Below are 22,899 nucleotides of genomic sequence, written 5' to 3' on the forward strand. Positions count from 1 at the left end.
CTCGGTACTCTTCACCACTACACCAGCACTGCCTCCACTGGGTGTCCAAATCGGCCTGTAGCTTTTCCCTTTTTCCCATATTAGAGGGACTGTGACCTGTGAGGGTCACTGAGCTAGTAAGTGGCAGACAGGTCGAGTCCCTGGCATCATCGGTTTCCCCGGGCCTCTCAGGGTGGACCCCAGATTCCTGGTTGAGTGATCTCACTCTGTGTACCTGATGGTGAAGACGACCCATCAGGGCAGCTTTAAGATGACGGTGGTAACCTCCAGAGGACACGTGGACCGGCCTGCTCATGAATTCTAGCTCGCTTCCGTCAGCTTCGTCTCGGAGGGCCTCAGTTTCCTGTTCTGTTAACTGAAAGTGATTGTTCCTGCCTAAAAAGGTTGCTGAGAGGATTAGGCAAGGTGACATACGTGAAGGAACCCAGCCCAGCACCTGGCAGGTGGGTCCCCACCAGATGCCGAGGAATTAGAATCTCATTTCGCTCTGAGGCTCGGCTGACTGCAGGGCCGTTCGTGTCCGTCCTCACTTTCAGGCTGATAGGAGGTTGAGCGCCCCTGGGCCACTTCTCCTTCAGCAGGGGACTTTTTCGTTTGATTTAACCACAGGTGATCTGTCTCCTCGGCCCAAACTGTCCACTCTCATTAACAGGAGGCCTCGGTGTGCCTTTTCGTTCTCCTGTCCCCACGTCCCTTCCTCCCTATGTCCAGGAACAATAGAAGTGAAAATGCAAAAGCAGCAGCTGTTTGTGGTGCAGGGACTCCTCTTCCTACGGCCCTCTCTGGCCGGGGGCCGTCCCACTGTCTGGTCTTAATGCTGCCCCGTCCCCCTCACCGTCAGCCACCAGAGCTGGAGTTTTTGGCAACCTGATTTCAATTTGATGGATTCCTATTGAACAATTGGTCTGTAAAAGAGTCAGGCCTGCAACTTGAATTCTCTTTTAATTTCCCATTTACCACATCAGCCCCACATTGTCTATCATATGTGATCAGAAACTTTTTCTTTTTTTTCCCTTGTAAATTCCTGGTTGCTGCCACCACTGACTTCTTACGTCATACCTGTTTTCCTCCGTAGCAGAGGGGAGTGGGATGTGTGGTGTCATGGGTCTCCCAGAGACCCCCTGAGTCTAACTCAGCAAACACACGGGGGAAAATGCAATGGTAGAGGCAACAGCAGTTCATGTCTGAAAAGATCCAGGGGTTTTAATGCCGTAGGTTCAACACTCGATTTGTTCAATGGCCATTTGTTCAGTGATTGTCTACTCTGGGGAAGAAATTGTCCTGGAAAATGGGGTACCAACTTGATCTGATCTGGTCCTGCTCTTGAGAAGGTGTCTTGGGATAACTGGAGTGAGAGAGGACGCACAGACACCCAATCTAGCCTGGGACAAGCCCAGCAAGGGTTTTACCAAATGAGGATGAATGGAGTCTTGAAGGACGAACGGGAGTTTGAGGAGGAGGGAAGGAGGAAATGGGGATTCTAGGAGGAGGGAGTGGGGTGGCTAAAGAATCAGGCTGAGGCGGGAAAAACCGTGGCAGATTCAGAGATGTACAAGACTTTCACTCTTCCTGGTGGAGGGAGGGGTAAGCAGTGACAAGAGAGTCTGGAGAGGTGGGCTGGTGTGTGAGGACGGCTAAAACCAGGGTACAGATGTGGGTTAGGTTGCCCAGGGAAAGTGTGTGGAGTGAGAGAACACACTAAACCAGAACCCTTGCCGACAGCAACCCTCACGAGGTTGGAGGAGGAGCCAGGAGGGGCTGCTTCGAGACAGAGAGACAGAAGGAACGAGGCCAGGGGAGGAGGAGTTGCAGAGTGGGGTCAGCCAGGCAAAACCTGTTGCCCCAGAAAGGCAGGCAGGTTCGGCCAGGAGGTGCCTGTGGACAGGGCAGCTGAGGAGCCGGGCGGCTTGATCCTCTAGCGTACACTTCTTAAGTTCCGTGGGCCGTAGAATTACCCCAAAACTGTGCATTTAGAGGGTCACAGCAGGTGGTATTGACGGGAACTGTTGAGTCTGCACGCAGTAGGTGCCGCATAATTGCTTGCAGTTCCATGACAGTCCTCATCGTGATTGGCTGCTCTGTTCCCAGCTACCGTGGCATCTCAGTTTTTTCCCTCACTTTCCCGCAAGCAGGTCATCTTTTAAAATTGTAAATTGGATCTCGTCACTTCTCTGCTTAGAAACCCTTCAGGGTAAAGTCAGAGCTTGTGTGGGGTCCTGGGTGCCGTGGCCCCGAAGCTCTCTTCAGCCTGGTCCCCTACCCTCTCCCTAGCCTTCAGGCCCTGACCACCCCGGCCTCCTTCCTCCTCAGCCAGACCTCCTGCTGCTTAGGAGATGCCCCAGAGCCCCTCCCTGCCTCACCCCTCCACCCCTGCCCATCCCCAGTTCCCCACCGGAACAGCACTTCCTCGGGGGAGTGCAGAGCCTTCCTGCTTGCCCTGCGTCAGCCGCTGCTCCTGTAACTTCATGGACGTGTTTGTGTCCCCTGCTGCAGCGTGAGCTCTGCAAAAGCAGCGATCCTGCCTGTCCTGCCGCCCCAGGTCCCCCCCTCCCCCGCCATCTGGGTTGATGTGGGCCAGGGCTTGCTCAGCCATCTCTGACAGCTGAATGGCTGGGCTGACCCTGTCTTCTCATCCAAGGAGGAGGCCCTCTGTGCAGTCACCCAGGTGCACCTGTCGTCCGAGGTTCAGCCAACACGCCACCTCCTCTGCGAGCTTCCTGGAGCGGCTGTCGCACCGTGCAGATGTTCCGTGTCCTCAGTTAGGTGGGATGCACCTTCTTAGGGCTCTCGGGGCCCAGCAGTCTCGGGGTGTGGGTTCTTTCCCGGCTCCTGGAAAAGCCCTTGGCGTACAGCAGGTGCAGTGCCGACACCTGCCCCCGGCCAGCTTCTCGGGTGTGCGGCCAGTGCATCGCACGGGGCCCCGCGCTCAGGAGGGCCCCGCGCTTGGTTTAACGCTCCGCTGTCGCCATCTTGAAATTCTTAATGATATTTGACAGGCCCCCCCCATGGTTTTGCACCGGGCCCTTTGCCTGCCTTGCGGGGGCGACGTGCGGGACCACGAGAGAACCCTGGGATCTGTAGACCCCGGGGCCCAGCTCAGGGCGAGACCTCCCTGCAGGGTCGCCTGTCACCATCTTAGCGCTGCTCACCCACAACCACAGTCAGTAACTCATTCTTCTGTTTGCTCAGCTTCATTGACTAAGTGCTGTGGTCAGAGGCATCGATCAACTGCATAAAAACGCTCTGCAGCTGCTCCTCCCCCTCCCAGGGTTCCCGGACGCGGCCTGTCTTCAGAGGCACTGCTGGGGCTTGTCCGAGAGATTTCTGGGCTGCACCCAAGGCCCACGGAACCAGACTCCCCGGAGCTGGGACTGCGAATCTGTATGGTTAGCGGTAGTGCCTGCCTCTGTGCTGTGACGGGCGGATGAGCCCTTGGTGTGGCGTTTGGTGTCCTCTCGGTCTGGCCCCGGCTTTGTCTCCCACAGGCAGCCTAACCCTGCAGCAGAGTCAGCGCTCCCTGACTGCCGTCGCTCCCGTCTCCTCCTGTAAGACCGGCAACCTCCTCTGAGGCCGTGTCCCCGGAAGCCCCGCCCACCTGCTTTCGTGCTCACTCAGCACGTGGTTTTTATTCTCCTCTGAGCACGTGTCCTGTTGCACAGTGGCTTGTTCCTGCCCCGTTGTCCCCCCAGCCTGAGAGCTCCTGGCAGGGGGTAGCTCACCTCTGCATCCTCAGTTCATCAGGATTGAGCCATGGACACAGGACTCGTGCTCAGCAAGGCCCCACTCCCTGGTCCAGCTGGCCGGCCGGTGGCAGAGATGTTTGCTCCTCCGGGGTCTGTGGGAACAGGCCCTGCCCAGAGTCATTCTGGGAGGTCACGCGTTTGTTGTATGGAAAGGGCAGCACGTAGAACGTAAGCTTTCTTTACGGGATCATTACCCACCCCTCTTCCATTTTAGAAATGACCGTGTGTGACCAGAGCTCAGGCTACTGAGCTATTTCAGACCAACCCCCAGTCACACCACGAAGAGGTAATTGTGTTGCTTTTGTCCCCCAGACCTGTTGGGTTTTAAATGGTTTTCCTATTATTGTAACCTTTCTTCTCGGCATTGGCTGAAGGCAGCTGATGACCACAACAAGCGGATTATGTGTTTTGATCGAATACCTGCTTATGTGTGGGCATCGTGAGGCTTAATGGCCAACACCTGCGCCATAAAAGACGAGCTGGGTCGATGGAAGGTACTTTCTGAGCACCTACTGTGTGCTCCCACCTGAGGGGGACACGCGGACACAGCAGTTCAGGGGAACGTGCCATTGTGGTTCTCAGTGGGCGTTCGTTTCCTGGACACACATGGTAATAACACCTAACGCCTTCGTTCACAAAGTGCTTCCTGGGCTGTCACCCTCCACAGCCCCGCGGGACAGGCGTGGAAGCCACTGGGTGGGTAATGGGACCAAGACAACAGGACAAACCAAGTCCTGTGCTCAGAGCTGAGTGTCCTGGTCCCACTGGTGCACTTTGCCCAGTGGGTAGAGGTCAGGATTCAATCACCCACTTCCTCGGAGCACCTGCCACATCACTTAAGGCTTGGGAAACCCTTTCTTCCTCTTGGATGTCCTTCGCCATATGGAAAAAGGTGGCCACTGATGTCTGGAAACTTCTGAGTTCCTAGGGGGACTCGAGCTGATGGGGCAGCTCAAGTCCTGCTTGAGAAGGCGGAGGTCCCCAGGACTGCCCGCTTCCCGTGCTCTGTGTGCTGTCGGTGGCGCCTGTGCTTTCTGAGCCGTGGGGACTGCTCCGTGCGCCCTGTAACCTCCTTTTTCTCCTCTGTCTTTCTCAGGCACATCTCCCTCACGCTCCCCGCTACCTTCCGAGGCAGGAACAGCGCTCGGGCTGACTACGAGTACCAGCACTCCAGTCTGTATGCCATCTCAGGTACGTGGGGCCGCTGCGAAGGGCCCGCTAGCGCGTCTGTGTCCCAGGCACCGCCTCCCGCTACGTGTTTCCTGGCTGCTAATGGCATCTGTGTGTCTTGCCTCTCTTTTTACCCCTGCAGGGGGCCCGTTCCCGGCAGGGACCAGGCCTTCCCTTTCCTCTGTGTCGCCGTAACGCTTAGTGACGGGGCAGATACTCAGCATGTTTTGAAACTAATGATGAAAAACAATGCGTGGCTTTCACAAGCTTGAAGGGAGGTTTCCAGAGAATAGTCACCACATCGTTCACCTGCCAGATCCAGGGCAGGTTCCCCGCGGGGACTGGGGACCCCGCAGACCTGAGGCCTGGTGCCGCCTGCCCGCCGTATCCACGTCTGTCCTCGTCTCTCATTTCTCAAAGCCAGGTCTGTGACCAGCGGGTGCGCTGGCGCCTCCCCCACCCCCAGCCCCATCGTATGAGTCTGTGATTTCTGAACTTGGCCTTGAAATGGATAGTGTTACCTTGGCAGGAACTTCGTCAGTCCTAGTTTCCTTTTTCAAAAAACTTACAAGCCTTATTACAGAATTGAGATTCATTAGGTGCCTGGCAGGGCAGGTGACTTGCTAAGAGCTGAGGAGACCCACAAACTTGACTCTGGTTATACGGGGCCTCCAGTTGGGGGGCGTTTGTATATAAGGGGGAAATGGCAAATCAGTGCCACTTACCAGCACATACCCTTAATGGTGAGTGACGTTTTGAACACGGGAACATGGCATTCATTCATGTACCATAATGAATCGGTTATTTGAAAGGTAATCTTTTTTCTAAAAATTGCAACTTCAGGTTACTAAATAGATGAAATAGAACAATGGTATAATTCGTGTCAGTATTAGTTTTTCTTGTTATGATCACTCCCTAATAGGTTTGGAAGTATAAGCAAAGGCCAGTTGTTCCGTTTCTGGGTGGCACTCCTGCTGGGGAAGGGGAAGGACAGGGACGTTCTCAAAGCCCCTCATCCTGGCTTTTCTCCAGGAGCCAAGCTCCCCAGGGCAGCGGGAACGTGTTGTCTAAGAGAAGCATCTCCAGGGAGAATTTCTTTTGTGCGCTGGCTATTTCAGCAGAGTCGACAAGGAGCATAACTAGTGTGGAAAGATGACCTATTTTGTAGAAAAGCTGAATATTTCCCCAGATGCCTAGTGGCAGAGTGGTGCAGAATAGGTCTGTGAAATCCAGCAGGGCGGCCCGTTCCGAATGCACATAAGGAAAGCTCAGTCAAAGCAGATGACTTTTTTCCCCTCCAGCTCGCAAATCTTTTTCCAGCCACGGGGTTCGGCTGCCCCCACCTTACCTGGATTCTCTGATGGCTTTCCCAGCTGTTGACGTTTCTGCAGAGAAGGGCCCACAGAGTGAAATCTCCTCTGGTTTGGCAGGAGTGTTCCTGTCTGCCTCTGGGCCACTGCTTCCTCGCCCCGTGGCTTTGATGAGGTGTTGTCTGGGTTCATTTCAGCTGTTAGTTTAGCAGTACCGAGGTAGCAGCCTCAAGACGCAGGGGAAGCCATTCAGAAACTTCCTGTTACATTTACGTAAGTGGCAGTCAATTGGATTTTATCTTCCAAACAGAGGTAGTTGAGGCTGTGGCCCAGGGCAGCAGGCAGCTCGGGCCTCCTCGGTGGTGGCAGCACCAAATTGCCCCGCCAGGGTCCAGGACTGCTTTGTCGTGATGCTGCCAGGCGTGTCCCGCGGGCTCCATGAGGCCATGAGTGCAAACTCAGCACTGCGCAGCCGTGGTGCAGCTGGGAAGCCTGCCCAGCGGCAGCCTGCCTGCGAGCCATTCTGGCTAGAAGGGAGCAGAGACCGCCCCCCCCACCCCCCGTTCCGACAGTATTGGGCACTGAGTGGCATGTCTCAGTTTGGTATTGCGAAGTTAAGGTTTCAGTGGTTCACTCCAAAAACAGGCAAGGCAACATGTGCCCCAGCCCCCAGCCCGTGCACAGTGCCCAAAGCCATGATGTCTGGCGCTCTGCTGGTAGTGGAACGAATCACCAAACTGTTCTCCTCCCGAACCAGCTCTGGCACACGTTCGCTGCGGACATCAGGCACTGAGCCTTTGGTGCGAACTCCTGGTCTGCTCTGGTTCGTTCCTGAAACCATTTGATTACTGCGCCCCTTGCTTGCGGTCCCTTCCTAAGATAAGTAAGTTTCCAAACAATGTAATTAGAAGTTTGAAGAGCAGCCCACATTTAATTTGTACGTATGGTTATTAAAGTAATATGTACTTTTAAATGTTTTCCCAAGGGCATACCTGTTAATATATTCCTCCTGTACCTTTCACTGAGACAGTTCATCTCTGTCCTGCCTGCAGAGGGAGAGACACTGCTCAGAGCTGCCGAGAGACCGGTGGACACAGCATGTAGCTCTGTCCCCAGCACACAGAGGTGCTCGTGAAATGGCTGTGGAAGGAAGGGGGGAGGAAGGAAAGCATTTAGCCTAGTGTCTGCCTTGCCTGGGAGTACCCTCTGACCTCTGGGGCAGGTGATCGTCCTGATTTGCTGCTCCAACCCTGCAGTGTCTGGGCCACCATCTCTGAGCAGCCCAGCCCATCTCTGCACGGTGCTCCCGTGTTCAGCGGGGCTGTCTTGCTGTATCTTCATATCCATCCAGCCATCTGGGGTACCACGCGTCCCATCAGCATTGCATGCCAACTGTTCTGCACTGTCCAGCCAGTGGGTAGTTCTCTCTTGCCCACAGAATTGGGGTGAGGAACCTTGTGCTGAAATCCTGAGCAGCTTATTCCCTTCTCTGCCATCTTGTACCCTCATCACAATGGCCATGAAGCACACCTTTGATCCGCACACTTCCTCTTCCAGGAATTTCCTCTGGAAAATACAGATGTGCAAAAAAGATTTATCCACAAGGGCGAGCACTGCTGCTTTTTTTAAATATAATACCCCAAAAAGGGGTGGGGGGTGGATATCGTAAATGTCTAAAAAAAAGGCAAGTGGTTAAATTATGAAACATCCATACAGTGGCCTTAACTTTTCAAGCATCAGAAACAGTTCTGATTTAGATAAAAAGATGTGCATGAATGCTGTTAAGTGACAGCCAGGACGTGCAGTGTGATCTCATTTTTAAAAATACATCTAAAGGTCCAGGAAGGTACATGCCAAGGTGTTTAGAGTGGTTTTCACTGGATTTTCCTGCTCTTCTTTTTGTTTCTTTGCGGTGTCTCATTTTTCTGTGATAGCACGTATTGCTCTCGTAAGAAGAAAAAATAGAGGACCGGTGTTAACTTGGCACGCTCTTGGGAAGCCTTGCTGATCCCAGCGATTGCCGTCTCTTCTGAGTGCTCGCTAGTCTTCTGACTCGTAATATGCTTTCAGATTCTAGTGGATATCACTTCCAGGCCACAGATCAATAACTATCTTTTTATCCCTTTTGAGGACGTGATTTTTTTCTGTTGTTCAGTCCCCTGGAACCTCCGGTCCACTGATGTTCCTCAGAGACCACTGACTTATCCTTTGCGCCCGGTGGCCCTCCAGACGCCGACTGAGCTTGAAAGCACCAGGCTGCTCCAGCCGTCCCCTCACCTTTCTTACCCCTCAAATTCCCCATCACCATGTTATTCACTCCTTAGGGTTTGAGGATGGTTTTCCTTGAAAGAGGAGATGAAATAAAATAGTGGGTACCTGGTTTGTCTCACTCTGTAACCTGCATATAGTAGGGTTGGCAAACCACTTTTTAAATTGTCCTTACTTGTGATAAATGGCAGCTCATGGGCTCATGCTTTCCTGGCGATGTTCTTACTGGTGTGTCTCCCTCAGTTACATGCCCTTAAGATCTTCTCCTGGGAGGACTTGCTGCAGGGCCATGTTGATTTCTCTACATTCTGTCCCAAAGCCCCAGTTCCTAAGTTTCCTTGTCAGAACTTTTAGTGGCTGTTAGTTTTCTTTTAAAGAATATCTTCTCTCTCCTGAACATCTTCTACTTTAGTCCCAGATGATGGTATCCTCCCTTTTTTTTTTCCTTATAATTTTTTTAGATGTTTAGGTGTCTGACCGTGTGCTCATTTCTCTTCCACCTATTCCAGAAAGATTTAAGGTAGCTGCAAAAATGCATGTAACAAAGTGAAAACGGAAGGGAAAAAGTAAGAGTGAATGAAAATACAGGATAGCAAAGTAGGGTGCAGCTGTGGGTGCGGCTTTGCATGAAGCAGAGATTCTGGATTTGGTTCTGAGTCAACAGTTTCCTTACGGACAACCTAAAAATAAGCTGGTTGTTTGAGGAGAGCCTAACTATTCCTTTTATGAATTTTTCTTTGTACAGAGGGCCCTGTAAGGTGCTGGGAACAGCAGAACAGCCGCTTTTCCGTGAGTTTGATAAGGACAGACTGTATGGCCATGTGAGGCAGATCCACTCGTGTTTGAACCCCTAAAATGTTTGGAAGTTGAGTGAGATGTTTCTTAAGAAATGTTCTTGTGCTGGGCGTCATGTGCCTTAGAGGCTGGGGACCTCGGGGGACGTCAGGAAAGAGGAGCTCCCCGACGTCCTGTCCAACCTGAGGGCCACCTGTGCCGAGGGTCCCTGTAACAAGCAGCTCAGCCCAGAGGCACCAGGATTGCTTTTTCCAACCTAGGAATGTCTTGTCAGCCACGTGGCAGGTTTTACTTAAGGAACAGGTGACAGTAGGTATGGGACACTACGCTGTAAGAGTCTTTTGTTTTTTTGGTGGTTATAAACTGATTTATAGCTCCATGTAAAGAATTTTTACCAAAGAACTTGTTTTTCTCCGTTTTGAAAAAAATTGACACAGTCGTATAAATTAGTACAGTAAAGCAGATGCATATTAAAACCAGCATGTAGGGCTTCCCTGGTGGCACAGTGGTTGAGAATCTGCCTGCCAATGCAGGGGACACGGGTTCGAGCCCTGGTCTGGGAAGATCCCACATGCCGTGGAGCAGCTGGGCCCGTGAGCCACAGTTACTGAGCCTGCGCGTCTGGAGCCTGTGCTCCGCAACAAGAGACGCCGCGATAGTGAGAGGCCCGCGCACCGCGATGAAGAGTGGCCCCCACTCGCCACAACTAGAGAAAGCCCTCGCACAGAAACGAAGACCCAACACAGCCATAAACAAATAAATAAACTAAAAAAAAAAAAAAAACCCATTATGTAATAAAATCAAAAATCTCCAGCTCAGCCCACAGTTTCAGGATGAGCCACGTGCAGAAATGCGCTGAGGCCTCGTGGTGCGGGGAAGCACCTTTTAGCGCCCGACATCTTCATCTGTCCGTCAGCACCAGGCTGGCCACGTGATTTATTTTCTACTTCGTCACTTTTGAGAGTGAAAGGGGCACAGAGTTGCATCAGGACAAAGCCGGAACCTGGAACCGACCCGGCAGACAGGGGCTGTGGTCACCTTGCCTTTAGCTTTTCTGTTTCTTTCAGGGTTTTTTTGTTTCTGTTTTTGTTTTTGCTTTTTTTTTTTTGATTGCTGGAAAAGCCAGCTTATGGCCCTGCACAGCTGTTGCCTCTTAAAAACCAGTCTCTTTTCAAGATGTTTGACATCAGGAAGCATGTGAGAGTGGACAAGCCTGAGTCCATCGGCCGGCAGTTTAGCCACGACGCTCGTGCAGAGAGAAGGAGAATTTTATCTGAAACACAGAACCCCGTACGAGCCGTGTAACTCTGACATCAGACCGGGAAAGCGCAAAGCAATTAAAAATAATTAATGATTTCTGAATATCAGCCTTCTCCATGCAGTTTTAATCTAGTCCTCATTTAAATTGGAAGATGGACATTTAATTATCAGTATTATGAAATTCATGATTTATATATTTCATCCAACTGGATAAAATTTCTGCCATCAGCTCTTCATCTTATTATGAAAGAAAATCTGTATATTTCACAGTGTGATCATTTAAAAACTCATCTGCAGCATACCAAACAACTGCAAACATATTTTCCTTTCATTTCTGGTGATTACATTATTTCTATCTTTTAATTAGGAAAAAAAAAAAAATCTCACCTGGAATATCGGAAATAAACTTAATACTGTAATGATCATAAAGCACTGCCGGGTCAGAAAATGAAGACCAAAGGGCTAAAACAGTAGGGTGTGTGACAAATGCTGTTCTTTTCTGTGTAAGGTGTTCTAACAGATAGCTGTTCCACATGTCACGTTTATGCTGCAGAGTTTGCGTGTGTGGGGTGTGTGTGTGTGTGTGTTTCTCCTTTTCCCATGCATGTGGGTGAGTGTCAGCCTGCGATTGGGTTGACAACCTCAAAGGAGAGGAAGGGCTGCCAGCTTCTAGTGGGAGCCCCGGAGTAATGTGAATCGCCCCCTGCATTCGCAGGTACCCCTGTGGCCTCTGTCATTAATGGACATGTTCAAGCAGCTTTTGTGGCCTTGAACTTCAGACCCCTGCTTTCCTTTATCCTCCAGTGAGGATTTTCAGACTCACCTAGGACTGGTTGGAGAGGTGGGGGGTGAGCACGTGGGAGGGAGGCAGGGATCCGAGGGAGGAACATCAGTTTGATGCAGCCCCAGATTATAGCATATGGGGAAAATTCCTCAATGAAGTGAAAAAATATTTACAATAACGGTGCTCAAATCAAGGAGGAAATAAGTCATTTTAAAGACATATAAATTTTTATCATCCCGTCTAACAGCCATTGCGTCCCTTGTCTATCCATCTATTCCTGCCCTGACAACAAAGGAAAACAGGATAAGAAAAAGCAGAAATGAATGGGAGCGGGTGGGCACTTTATTGCATAGTGTATCTGTACATCCTGACGTAAAGGTGCGGGTGACAGGTGGCCAGGTTTGCTCTGTACACAACCATGTGTGTGCTGTCAGGCGCTCACACGCTGCCTTGTTTCGATTGATGAATTGCCTGCTTTCTTGATTAAACCTTCCGTCACTTAAGAAACAAAAAGCCTGTGTTTAGATGGCAGAGTGGGACACGTCAAAAAAATCTGTCTCCTTTACCTTTGTGCAGATGTTGGGCACAGACTGTAACATGTATTATTAAAATGAATGTGGCATTTACTGTGCATTATTCCTTTCCTGGGAGAAAGGACTGTAAATTATATGCTAATAATAAGCTTTAACCCTTTCGAAATGCAAAAGATTTAAGAGTGCAAATATTCATGTAGGCCTGGCTAATTGGACGTGCTTTCATACAGCCACTGTGGTCACTGAAGTTAATGAACGGTGTGTGCGGGCAGACACGCAGGGCGCTTGGGAACTCGAGGTGCTCCGCTCTGCAAGTGCCTCTGCTAGGATTTTGCGGAGAGAGACCCTGAAACCCCTTGGCTGGGCTCTGGGTCATCTTACGACAGATGAGGTCCAGAGCCATGTCCAGTCCCCCCGGCGCATCTTCTGGACCTGAGCATCAGGCGTGGTCCTCTGGTGTTCTCCTGTGTCCCCACTTACGGGGCTGGCTGGGCTCGGGCCCGGCAGGTACCAGGTGTTGGTGCCTCGCACTTGCTGGACCTGGCTTATCCAATCCTCAGTCCAGTTGCCCAGGTGGCAGACTCATGTCCCCAAAGCACAGCCTCTCAGATCAGACCTTGCATTCTTTCCATACTTCACCTGCCCGGCGTTGGGGCTGTCGGTGGCCAGTCTCCACCTGTCTGGTGTCCCTTCCTCTGTGCCCAGCAGCCGGGGTCGCTCCCTGTGTCCTCACCTTTGTGTCTTTCTGTGCATCTGCCCCTGCCAGTCCCATGGCCCAGGTGGCCCCACCGTCTCTTCTCCTTTTCTCTGCTGACCCATCCTTGAAGGCCTGCTCCTACACTACCTCTTCATGAAGCTTGTCTGCGTCCCTTCCAGTCGGGGCTGCTGGTCTCCTCCCACACTGCTTTGTGTTAGAGCGATTTCACCTGGGAGCATTCTGAGGCAGCAGAGGCTGTGTTTAGAAGAGACGATGGAGGCTGTCTCCAATCCTTTTTGAATCCATGAGGTTGTAATTAAAGGCAAAGAGACCAGAACGACTGTTTACTTCCCTGTTCATTCAGCAGATAGCGCTGCCATGTGCCAGGCGCCGTGTTCCCTCTTCGAGGGAAGCGTGTGGAAGAAGGTTCAGCATGTGACTGACGGGGCGTTTGGGGTCAGAAGCACGTGTGGCCATCACACAGAGCCGCTGTGAGTGGCCGCACCGCACAACGCGTGTGAATGGTTCCTGGCTGGAGCTGTGCAAGGGCCCTGCGTTATGTTACCCTGGGCAAGTCACTCAACGCTAGTTATTCACCCCTGGAAGATAATACAGTAACCGCCCACTGTCTTCCCAGGATTCTTGTGAGGATCCAGCATATGGACGAGTATGTTGTAAATCAGGAAGCAATGCGGGAATGTCACTTCCCTCCATCCTCGCCTCCCCTGCAGGGCTGTGGTCAGAGTAGGAGCCTCTCAAAGGTTTGATGAGAATTATCACTCAGGACACACTGGCGCATCTTCTTAGCCCCGTGCTCCCTTATGTGATCTTATTTGTAAGATTACTTCTCAGCAGTCAGAGTGCTCTGAGTGCTCAGCGAAAACATCTTCCTCAGGCCTGAGAAGCTTGCAGTAGAGGCTCTGGCAGGGCTCGGCTTGGCATCCCCTGGAAACCGAGACCCACTGTCACGCATCGTCACTTAGGCGTTGGCTGCTTTCCGTGGCAGGCAGCCCATGAGCCCTTCTCGGGAAGGTGACAGGATGCTGGCTTGAGGGCGGGAAGGAAAGACGCGCTTGGCAGAGTGAGCTGGAGACTTCCATGAAATCTTCCAGCGTGACTTTGGTGTTTTTGGAGGAAAAGTGCTGGTGGGCTGGCTGCCTTCCGCGCCAGGCTTTCATTTCTGCTCTTCCTGTGCTCCACCGGCAGGGGAAAGTTACGACTTTTTCCAGTTTCGTCATCGTGAAAAATAAAAATATTATTAGGTGACAGATACTTCAGTGCTCTTAAAAGGTGGCCACCCCCCTGCCGTGCCTTCAGCCTCTCTTCGGTTTTTAGGCACGGCAGAGTGTAGGCGGCGTTGGTTTAATGGGCCACGTGCCCCTCTTAAATCCTCCAGAGAGGCAGCTGAGAGGCAGCGGAGAGAGCCAGGGCAGGAGCCGGAAGAGCCGGGTGCAGGCCCAGCCTCTCCTGCTGACCAGCCCGGTGATGCCAGGCTCGGCGCCGAGCGTTTCTGGATCTAAATGCCCACGTCTCTCGACATCAGTAATTGCAATAACAACATCAGTAATTCAAATGTAACAGTAGTTCAGCTAATATTTTTTGGAAGTTTCCTCTGTGTCAACCGTTGTCTAGTATCTAAGGTAGCGGTGGTAACACCCACCTCCCAGGGCTGGGGTTGTGTGGGAAGGAGCCTGTGTGTTTTTCGGGTTGGGATACCTGAGGTGTTACTAGCAAATGTGTACTTATTGACTCCAGACTTCAGAGAAATTCCATCCAAACGCTGTCTTGACTATAAAGTTCCCAGACACGGACAGTTTAGAGAAAAACCAACTTTCTGACACCGTTCTCCCTGCGTGTTTACCTTCTTTGTCTAGTTTTAAAGCAGAAATATGCCTCCATTTCCCCATCGTAATTCCCTTCCTGTCAGGCAGCATGATTGTGGTCCTTTCTGAAGGCCTAGCCAGGGAAATGCTGAAAACAGAGGGAAGACGCTTAATCCCAGCTCCTCATCTGCTCTTAGCACTTCTTAAGAGGTTTTCTCTGGGGCGAATGAAGTTGTCAGGTTTACCAAACACTCCTGCCTAGGAGCAGCTTATATCAGATTAGCCCTTTGTTTCTTTTTCTATCTCTGTCTATCCCTATGTCGCAATAATAGACTATCAGCTGAGAGGGGAAAATGATATAATTAAGGAAAATTCTTTAAACACGTTTAGGGAGCTGAAGTTGTTTTTGCTTTTATTAAAATGGATTGCATTAATTTATTTTAATAATACCTAGCCTTCTTCTAGCACTTACTGTGTACAAGACTCTGTAGTAAGCCCTTTCCATGCATTTTGTTATTTAATCCCAACAAATCCTTACCAAGAAAACCTTACAGAAAACCTTTAGGATTTGTCCTATTACTACTACTATCTCTATTTTACAGATACAGCACAGCTGCCCGTGTTGCTGAGTTCCTATGTTCAAGCCTTGTTTCGAGCCTCATAAAATAAGTATCTTTATTTTACAGGTGGAGAAACTGAGGTTTGAGAGAGTGATTTGCCCACAGTTACACTGCCAGTAAGCGGGAGGGCTGAGATTCAAGCCCATCCAGACCCTAAACTCCCAGCCCCTGCATGGAGGACGCTCCCTCTGGCTGTGGACCATTTCCCCGCCTTTGTCAACTGAAGTTGGAAGGACACACGTGCCCAGAGTGGCTCATGGTTTATTAGGTCTCAGTGTTGTTTCAGTCTCAGATGATCCCTGGCCCCTCATCTCTGGGACCGCATCAGAGTGAGGCCTTTGATGCTTGACTGGCAATGATCCCCCAGTCCGCAGGGCACTGCCAGGAGTGGTGTGGCTCCTGTTGGCCGTTGCTGGGCAGAACAGTGAAGAGGTGAGCACACAGCCCCTCACTTAAAGCTGAGTGACCTTAGGCAAGCGGCTTCACCTTTCTGGCCCTCGGTTTCCTTGTCTGTTAAATGGGAATGACAGTGGTTTGTAGTGAAGATTAGAACCGTGCCTGGTACATGGAAGGTGCTATAGATGTGTTGATTATGATTGTAGTTATTCCACAGCCCCTCCCTCCCGCCCCTTCTCAGATTCTTTCCCAACCAGGAAAGGGAATACTCCAGATGCTTCAAGGAACCTCCTCTCCATCAGTAGACAAGCCTACTGCTGGTCTTGTGTCGGAGACGGAGACCTTTGTCGGGGGCTAGGGTGGGGTGTGGAGCTCTGGGCATCTGGATGTCCCCTTGCTGTGGCCTTCCATCAGCCCTGTGGTGGCAGTGGGCAGCACAAACACACCATTTCACATCTTGGGACTGAACTGTAGGCGTCTTCTTCCCCTGTCCCAGCTTTCTGGACCCTGCCCACAATAGGGCTCTTATTTGAACTGACAGTCACCTCAGTGCCATCCGCTTTGAAGCTTCATTCTCTAGATTGGGCCTCCTAAGGTGCCAGCCTCTGCTGAGGTTACGGAGCCATTCCAGACCCTGTGCGACCCTCTCCTGAGCTCCTGTTCCCAGCTCCCGTCCTGCTGCCCCCACTGCCTAGGTTCTCCTGCTCCCACGTGGGCCCAGCTCCCAGGCTCCAGCCTGGCTGACTTATGACAGTAGTCACAGGGGATCAGCTTCCAGGTGAGCGTCTTTAAACTCCTGAAGACTTAGTGAGTAAAGGTGTGGGCGTCGGCAGAACTCGGGGAGAGGTTGGATGGCTGCACGGAATTCGGTGATGAGATCAGGAGTTATCCTCTGTCCGTCACACAGGATGTCAGGACGAATGCATTTAACTGCTAACATTAGGACAAAAGACATTCTGATCTGTTTTGTAGCAGTGAAGCCACCTTTCCTCTGGACAGAATACCTGGATCCATCCGTTGTTGTGCATTTGGTGTTTGTGTCCTGAATACCCAATGCTTTTTTCCCTCTTTTTATAAATGGCCGGTGGTGGTCTTAACCTTTTATGTTTAAAAACACAATCTTCACTGCTCCAGCCTAGGGTTTGGATGGGATGTATTTATCACATACCCCGGAGGACGAGGCTCCTTACTCCTCAGATTTGTGTTTTGATTGTCTCTGAGACGGTGAGTGATGCGGAACTCTCCTCCAAGCTTGAGATCCTTTGTTAGAGGGCAGTTTGTCGCGCCTGGCTTGTGTTACAGTGTGAACGATCTCATGATCCACTGGCGAGGCAACATCCATAATTTTGAAGGAGAGAGGAAAGCGTGCCTCGTCGGCCCTAAGCATTGCTCCTGGTGACACACTTAGAAGTACTTAATCGCTTCCTACCTGGAGGCAATAAACTCACCCATCTTTCTGTTCCATTGCCTCCCGTGTTTACCTTAAATGTGCCCTGTGCTAACAAAATGCCAGTGTCACTCCTGTCAGAGGGTCCTTTGGCTCATGAATTACACAGCCCCCACTCACCCTTCTTCTGCCAAAGGTGGTTGGACCTTTTATAGGCCCAACGTGGGCAGCTTCTTTGGCCATAAGCCTCTTGGCTGTTCGTGCTGCTTGTAAACTTTGGCTGTCTGACTGGTTTCCCAGTTCTAATAAGGGCGACCTGTCTTTGGTTACAATGTCTGGTTCAGTGCTCAGTTCTCTGCTGGAGTCCAGGGTCCGTCCCAGGAGGTTAGGACCACGAGCCTCATTCACTGGTGTGTGGCCAGGCAGGGCCCGGCCCGCGGGAGGTGCTCGGTGATATTTGTCGTTGGATTGCTTCTTGAAATCCACCCTTTGTATCCGCCCTTCCCAGCTGCATGACTTTGGACAGTTTGTGTAACATTTCACTCGTGTCCTCTTCTGAATCTTGAGGATTAGGGATAATGGATGTGAAGTGCCTTGTACTGAGCGGGCCCTGCAGAGATGGCAGCTGAATGACTGTCACAGACACATGTCGTTCCATGGTCTTAGTCACCTGCAGTAAGACCCCCACCTCCACCCCGCCTAAAATACAGTCAGGAGGGGCAGCTGGTCCACTAGGCAGGGCCAGAGGGGAACTCACAACTCACACCTGGAGGGACCCTGCCCAGTTCAGGGGACTTCTTGGTGTCATATAAGACCAACCCCCCATCCTAGCTCAGAAATTGGTAATTGCTTGAGATGTAAGTTTGTTACTGGGTAAAACAATTTAAAAGAGAACATCTCAACGTTTAAATGAGCCTCCAATTTTCCCCTTCCCTTCTCATCGAATCAGCTCCGACTGAGAAAGGAGCATATCCGTGCTCAGCCCTCTAAACACTGTGACTTCTTTCTTCTTTGCCTTTTGGTTTGTGGCTCTTTCTTTCCTGCCCCTGTCATCCCAGGACCCTTGAGCCAGAGTCCTTACATAACTGTGAGCCAGGGCTTTGGTTTCAGGGTCCATGAGAGTCACACCACCCACCGAGCACACCGTGAAGGCTTCCCCGCGCTCCAGAGCTGCTGCCAGGCCGGGTCCCGGCTCCAGGGCTTGTGCCGAGGGCTGGCTCGGCAGCCACGGGACACACCATGCACTGAAGACGATCTTTCTTGGGGTTTGGGAGAATAGTTTAAACAACTTTCTTAGATGTCCCCATCTTAGGGGAGGAAGCCAGGGTATCTTTCGATGCTAAGGGACTGCTCCTTTCTTCAGACTACATTTTTTTAAAAAGATACTGTACCTTTTATTTGGATTTAATGAGGACAGACATTTTAATCAGAGGTTAGTCATTTATTTTTGCAAACTATTGTTTTGATTCATCATTTTTGCAGATAATTAAATGGTTCAGTTGGCACAGTGTGTCTACTTTATTAAAACAGGTAATTTTGGAAAAAAAGAGAGAGATGCTATTTTTTGGATCACTGCACAAGAATTGCTTTTATCTTCATCTTTGAGCATAGTTTCTGGTTGTTTTGCCAAAAGGCTCTCTCATGTTCAAGCATTTGGTGTACTCTCTGGTCTGGGGGGGCTTGCCCTTGAATGATTGGGTTGTTAGCCTCTATGCCCTTTGAACCGGGAGGTGAAGAATAAATTCTGTGCTGTTACCTTTTAGAAAGACTCCTAGGTTTTAATTGGATTGGGGAAAAGAGCCTACAAGTTATGAACTTTGCAGAGCAGCAGTTCTTATGCTAAAAACAGATTAATTGTAGCCCTCGCAGTGGGTGGAGTTTAAAAGTCAATTACTGCTTGTCCTATTATAATTTACACACCTAGGATTTGAAAAAGTCTGTCACTTGGTATAAAAATGAAAAGGTTACGTGTACTAGTTGGAGTATTCCTGTGACTTTTCATTTGTAAATGCTTTAGCTACACATATTTGTGTGTATGCAACTTGTAGCTACGGAGTTCTACTATTACTACAGCTGTGAGCAAGATTCTTCAGGAAGAGTAACCTTTAAGATTTCATTATTTAAATCCATAACCGCTTGGAATATAGTCCTTTGTCTGGCGGTTCATTCCACTTGTAGGCACCGTGGCAGCCCCTGCAGGGCCTTGGGGACACTCTACTCCCGGGTCATGAACCAGTAAGGGATGGCCCTTGAGGGGTCAATTTTTTAAAAACAAATTGCTCACGACGTTTGCCTTCTTTGATTTGCCCATGTTTGCATCCTGAATCCGTTAATTCACTCATTAAAAGGATTTATTTTAGGTGGACCAATTAAAACTTTGGAAGCTAATTTTTTGCTGAGTAGCGCAGACCTCGGGAAGCACAATTTATAACACAGCTTCTGCCCTTTCCCACCAAGAGCTGTCTGATCGTGCTGCAATCCCTGGTGCTCAGAGTACGGAACCACTGTTCTTTGTCCTCCCGTCCCGGGAAGCTGCCGTGTGGGTGGGTGTCTCCAGGCCTCCGTTGTTTTATGGGGAACTGGCAAGTCTGAAAAACCCAGCCCAGCCCGGGAGTGGCTCGCAGGATTTGTTTGCTTGCATAAACCCCATAGTTTAATTTTTTTTTAATAGGAAGCTGCTGTGTAGTTGGGATATTTAAACAGTTATTAACCGAATGACAATTAACAGATTGCATAGACAGATTTTCTTTTGAAAACCTCTGAAATTGAGTACAGTTTGCAAAACTATCACGGCCTAGTAATGACAATGAATTTTGATTTCCCGGAACTGATATTAGACTCCTTATTAAACTATGTGCATCTGCTTTTAATTTACTCCAAATAATTGGAAAATGCAATGAAGCTTTCCAATTAAAGCACGGCTTTATGCTGTTTAATAATACCCCCATAATATTATAGCTTATGAAGTGACAGGTGAGTTGGTGTATGAATAAAACATAAAGCCAGCAATAAGGGACAGAAAACCGGAGACAGTTGTGGGGATTTTAAATGCTGGATGTAATTTGCATATATTAATCTCTTCTTTTCAGCCTTATCAGGCGTTCTTCAGTATTTGAAGTTAAAATAGCGTTGACAGGCGGGAGTACGCTTAGTTTTTTCAAGGATTTATTACTTGTATAATTTCTGATCTTTAATAAGCAGATATGACTGATCCTCATAGTTCTATAGAACTCGGTTAATTGTTCCAGATGGCGTGTACTGATTATGCAAAATTACTTTTCACACCATTTTTTTTGTGATGGAGTTTGGAGTAAAATTAAATTTTTTATAGCCTTCTTATCATGCTGCTTTACAGTGGTTTTTCCACAGAAGTTGAATTTAATCTACTATATTACATTGACCAGCACAGTTGTTCTAATGTAGCATTTTGTGATTTGACAAAGAATAATAGAGCACATTGCTCATTGTTCATTACTGTGTCCCTAATAAAAAGGAGCTCCTGTGTATAGAGCATAGCTGTTATTTATGAAGAATGCCTAATTCATACAGTTAAAAATGCAAAATTGTACTATGTAGTAGTTCCTTTTGGGGAGAGAATATCTGGGAGAAGCAAATGGAAATAGGCTTGTTGCTACAGATTTTACATGCTAGAGGAGGGGTCTTCTTTTAATGACCAGAGTGTTTAAATTGTGCTACTTTCTTCTTCTGTGAAGGGAAAAAAAAAAAAGGCTAGATAATCTCATTCTATTAAGAGAGGTGTCACCAGTTGACTTGTCTTGATTTACATAATCCCAGAAGTCTTTCATAATTGAATAGCATATATAAAAGGTGGTTATACTTTGGTATAAAGTATCAAAAAAAAAAGTCTAAAAAGCTCCAATGATAATTCGTCTCTAACATTTTCTATCGCGTCCATTTTTGCAAAGCATCTTGCGCTGGTGTCAGATCCAAGTCCAGGCTGTGCGTGCTACCGGGTGACATTAATCTAGGCTTATCCGTGTCCAGGTTCTCAGATAACATTCTCTCTACAATTCAGCTGGTAGTGGGATATGATGGACTCAACATATGCACCCCAAAATGGGATTATAAGGCTCTTACATTGATGCGGGGGTAGTTGCAGTTTCTTTCCTTTGGGAGAACTCCTCCCAAGAGCAGGGGGAAGGGGATAGATTTTTCTGTTGCATGAAGAATCCTGTTCAGGTGCATAGTATTTTAAGTACAGTACATAAAGAAGAAAAGCATTTCTAATGTATATAATCTGAAGTTTGACTTGTTTTCAAGAGGCCGCTGGGTAGTACGTCTTATCAGGAGTTTTATAGACTCGGGATATACATTTCTATTTCAGATAGAGTAGAATCCCTCACACAGGGAGACCCACAGGTCTTTCTGTGGCCCGACCACTTGCTCTGGGTAGTTAGTTCAGTTCTGTGCGTCAGCACCTCACACCCGCCGCCGTCCTCCCGCAGGCCCTGAGAATGCTTCCTTGTTTGAACAGACTTGAGGTGGATTTGGATCTGTTTAAAAGGTTCAATTCCCTTAGCCCTGGGGGAATCAAACTTTTTAAAAAAAATATCCTTCTACTAGCAACACTGATTGCTGTTCACAGCGAGGGCCCCAGAGTAGAAGCAGGACTTCACTGATGCCTCCGTGACAGGCTCAAGGGAAACAGAGAAACAGAAGGTTGCAGACCTCAGAGGTCAGAGGACGTCTGTCCAGCTGTCTGCTGAGGGTGGGAGGACACGGTGCAGGGCAGGGGTGCTGTCTGGGAGCGTGGGCTCTCCAGAGGGCCCAGGAAAACAGATTCAGTTAGATGCCCAGATGTTACCACTGCCAGTGTTGTGTGGATTGTACTGTATTCTAGTCTTCAAAATATTTTCGGTTAAGGTCTACTTTGTTTTTTTTTTAAAGACAGTGAAATAGAGAGAAAGTTTTTTTTTGTTTTGTTTTGTTTTTTTTTATTTATGTCTGTGTTGGGTCTTCGTTTCCGTGCTAGGGCTTTCTCTAGTTGTGGCAGGTGGGGTCCACTCTTCATCGCGGTGCGCGGGCCTCTCACTGTCGCGGCCTCTCTTGTTGCGGAGCACAGGCTCCAGACGCGCAGGCTCAGTAATTGTGGCTCACGGGCCTAGTTGCTCCGCGGCATGTGGGATCTTCCCAGACCAGGGCTCGAACCCGTGTCCCCTGCATTAGCAGGCAGATTCTCAACCACTGCGCCACCAGGGAAGCCGTATACTTGTTCTTTTAAGAAAAATACATGAAGTGAATCACATATATATACATACATATTTTTCTATGGCTTGCTGGTTTTGGCTAAATATTAGAGCTCTTTTCCATGTCGAAGGGTACAGGTCTATTTATTCTTCTTAATGGCTGGGTAGTGTTTCATTGTTGATTGGTTTTGGTTTTTTTTGAACAAGTCTTCTCTGGATTTTGAGGTCGTTTCCCTCTTTTTTTTTTTTTTTTTTTTGCTATAGCAAATAAAAATGCTCAGTGGACATACATATCCTAATATGCTATTGTAAGTACTGTGTATTTGTAGGCTTAATTCTTAATAATTAATTGTGGGCTAGATACTTTGTATCTAGTCTAGTCGTGAAAGAAGTTAAATGGTAAGGTAAATATATTTGGCTGCCTGTAGTACTGGAATGACTAATTAAACCAAACGTAAAGAAATGTGATTCGGAGCCCAGAGCACTTTCAATAAGCAGTACTAACTAAATTCTGTATTCGCTGTACCTCCAGAGTACTTCAAACACTTCAAACCTTTTGCATGCCCTCTTTTGTAAACTCAAAATGTATTTTGTGAAAATGAAAATTATATGAAAAAGAAAATGCATAAATCAGACATGATTAAAAATATTTGTTCTAACACAGTAATAATTTGGTAGTAATGCTTTCATCAGTACAGCTTAAGGCTACATTAAGTGGACAGACTTTATATGGGTTCTCTAATTTTAATCTTCAAAATGCTATCTAATGTCTCATTAAGACTTGCATATAATGTATCTTAAGTACAGTCATTAAATATAGTTTAGGGAGATTTATGTTCAGATATTGCTTAAAGATGTTTTAATAGGCCCATTTACTCTGATGATATTAATGAGCTCTTAATACAG

At 48.9% G+C, this 22,899-nt stretch overlaps 1 protein-coding gene across 3 annotated transcripts in view; it reads left to right on the plus strand.

The window, feature by feature from the left end:
* Positions 1-22,899, plus strand: part of MVB12B (multivesicular body subunit 12B) — a 180,900-nt gene that overhangs the window by 94,669 nt on the left and 63,332 nt on the right. For all 3 annotated transcript variants that reach the window (XM_036854445.1, XM_036854446.1, XM_036854447.1), the window contains one exon: positions 4,840-4,934. In XM_036854445.1, the coding sequence (XP_036710340.1) occupies positions 4,840-4,934 (95 nt within the window). The remainder of the gene's footprint in view (positions 1-4,839; positions 4,935-22,899) is intronic.

Source organism: Balaenoptera musculus, chromosome 6, assembly GCF_009873245.2.
Source record: "Balaenoptera musculus isolate JJ_BM4_2016_0621 chromosome 6, mBalMus1.pri.v3, whole genome shotgun sequence".
Taxonomy (NCBI): Eukaryota; Metazoa; Chordata; class Mammalia; order Artiodactyla; family Balaenopteridae; genus Balaenoptera; species Balaenoptera musculus.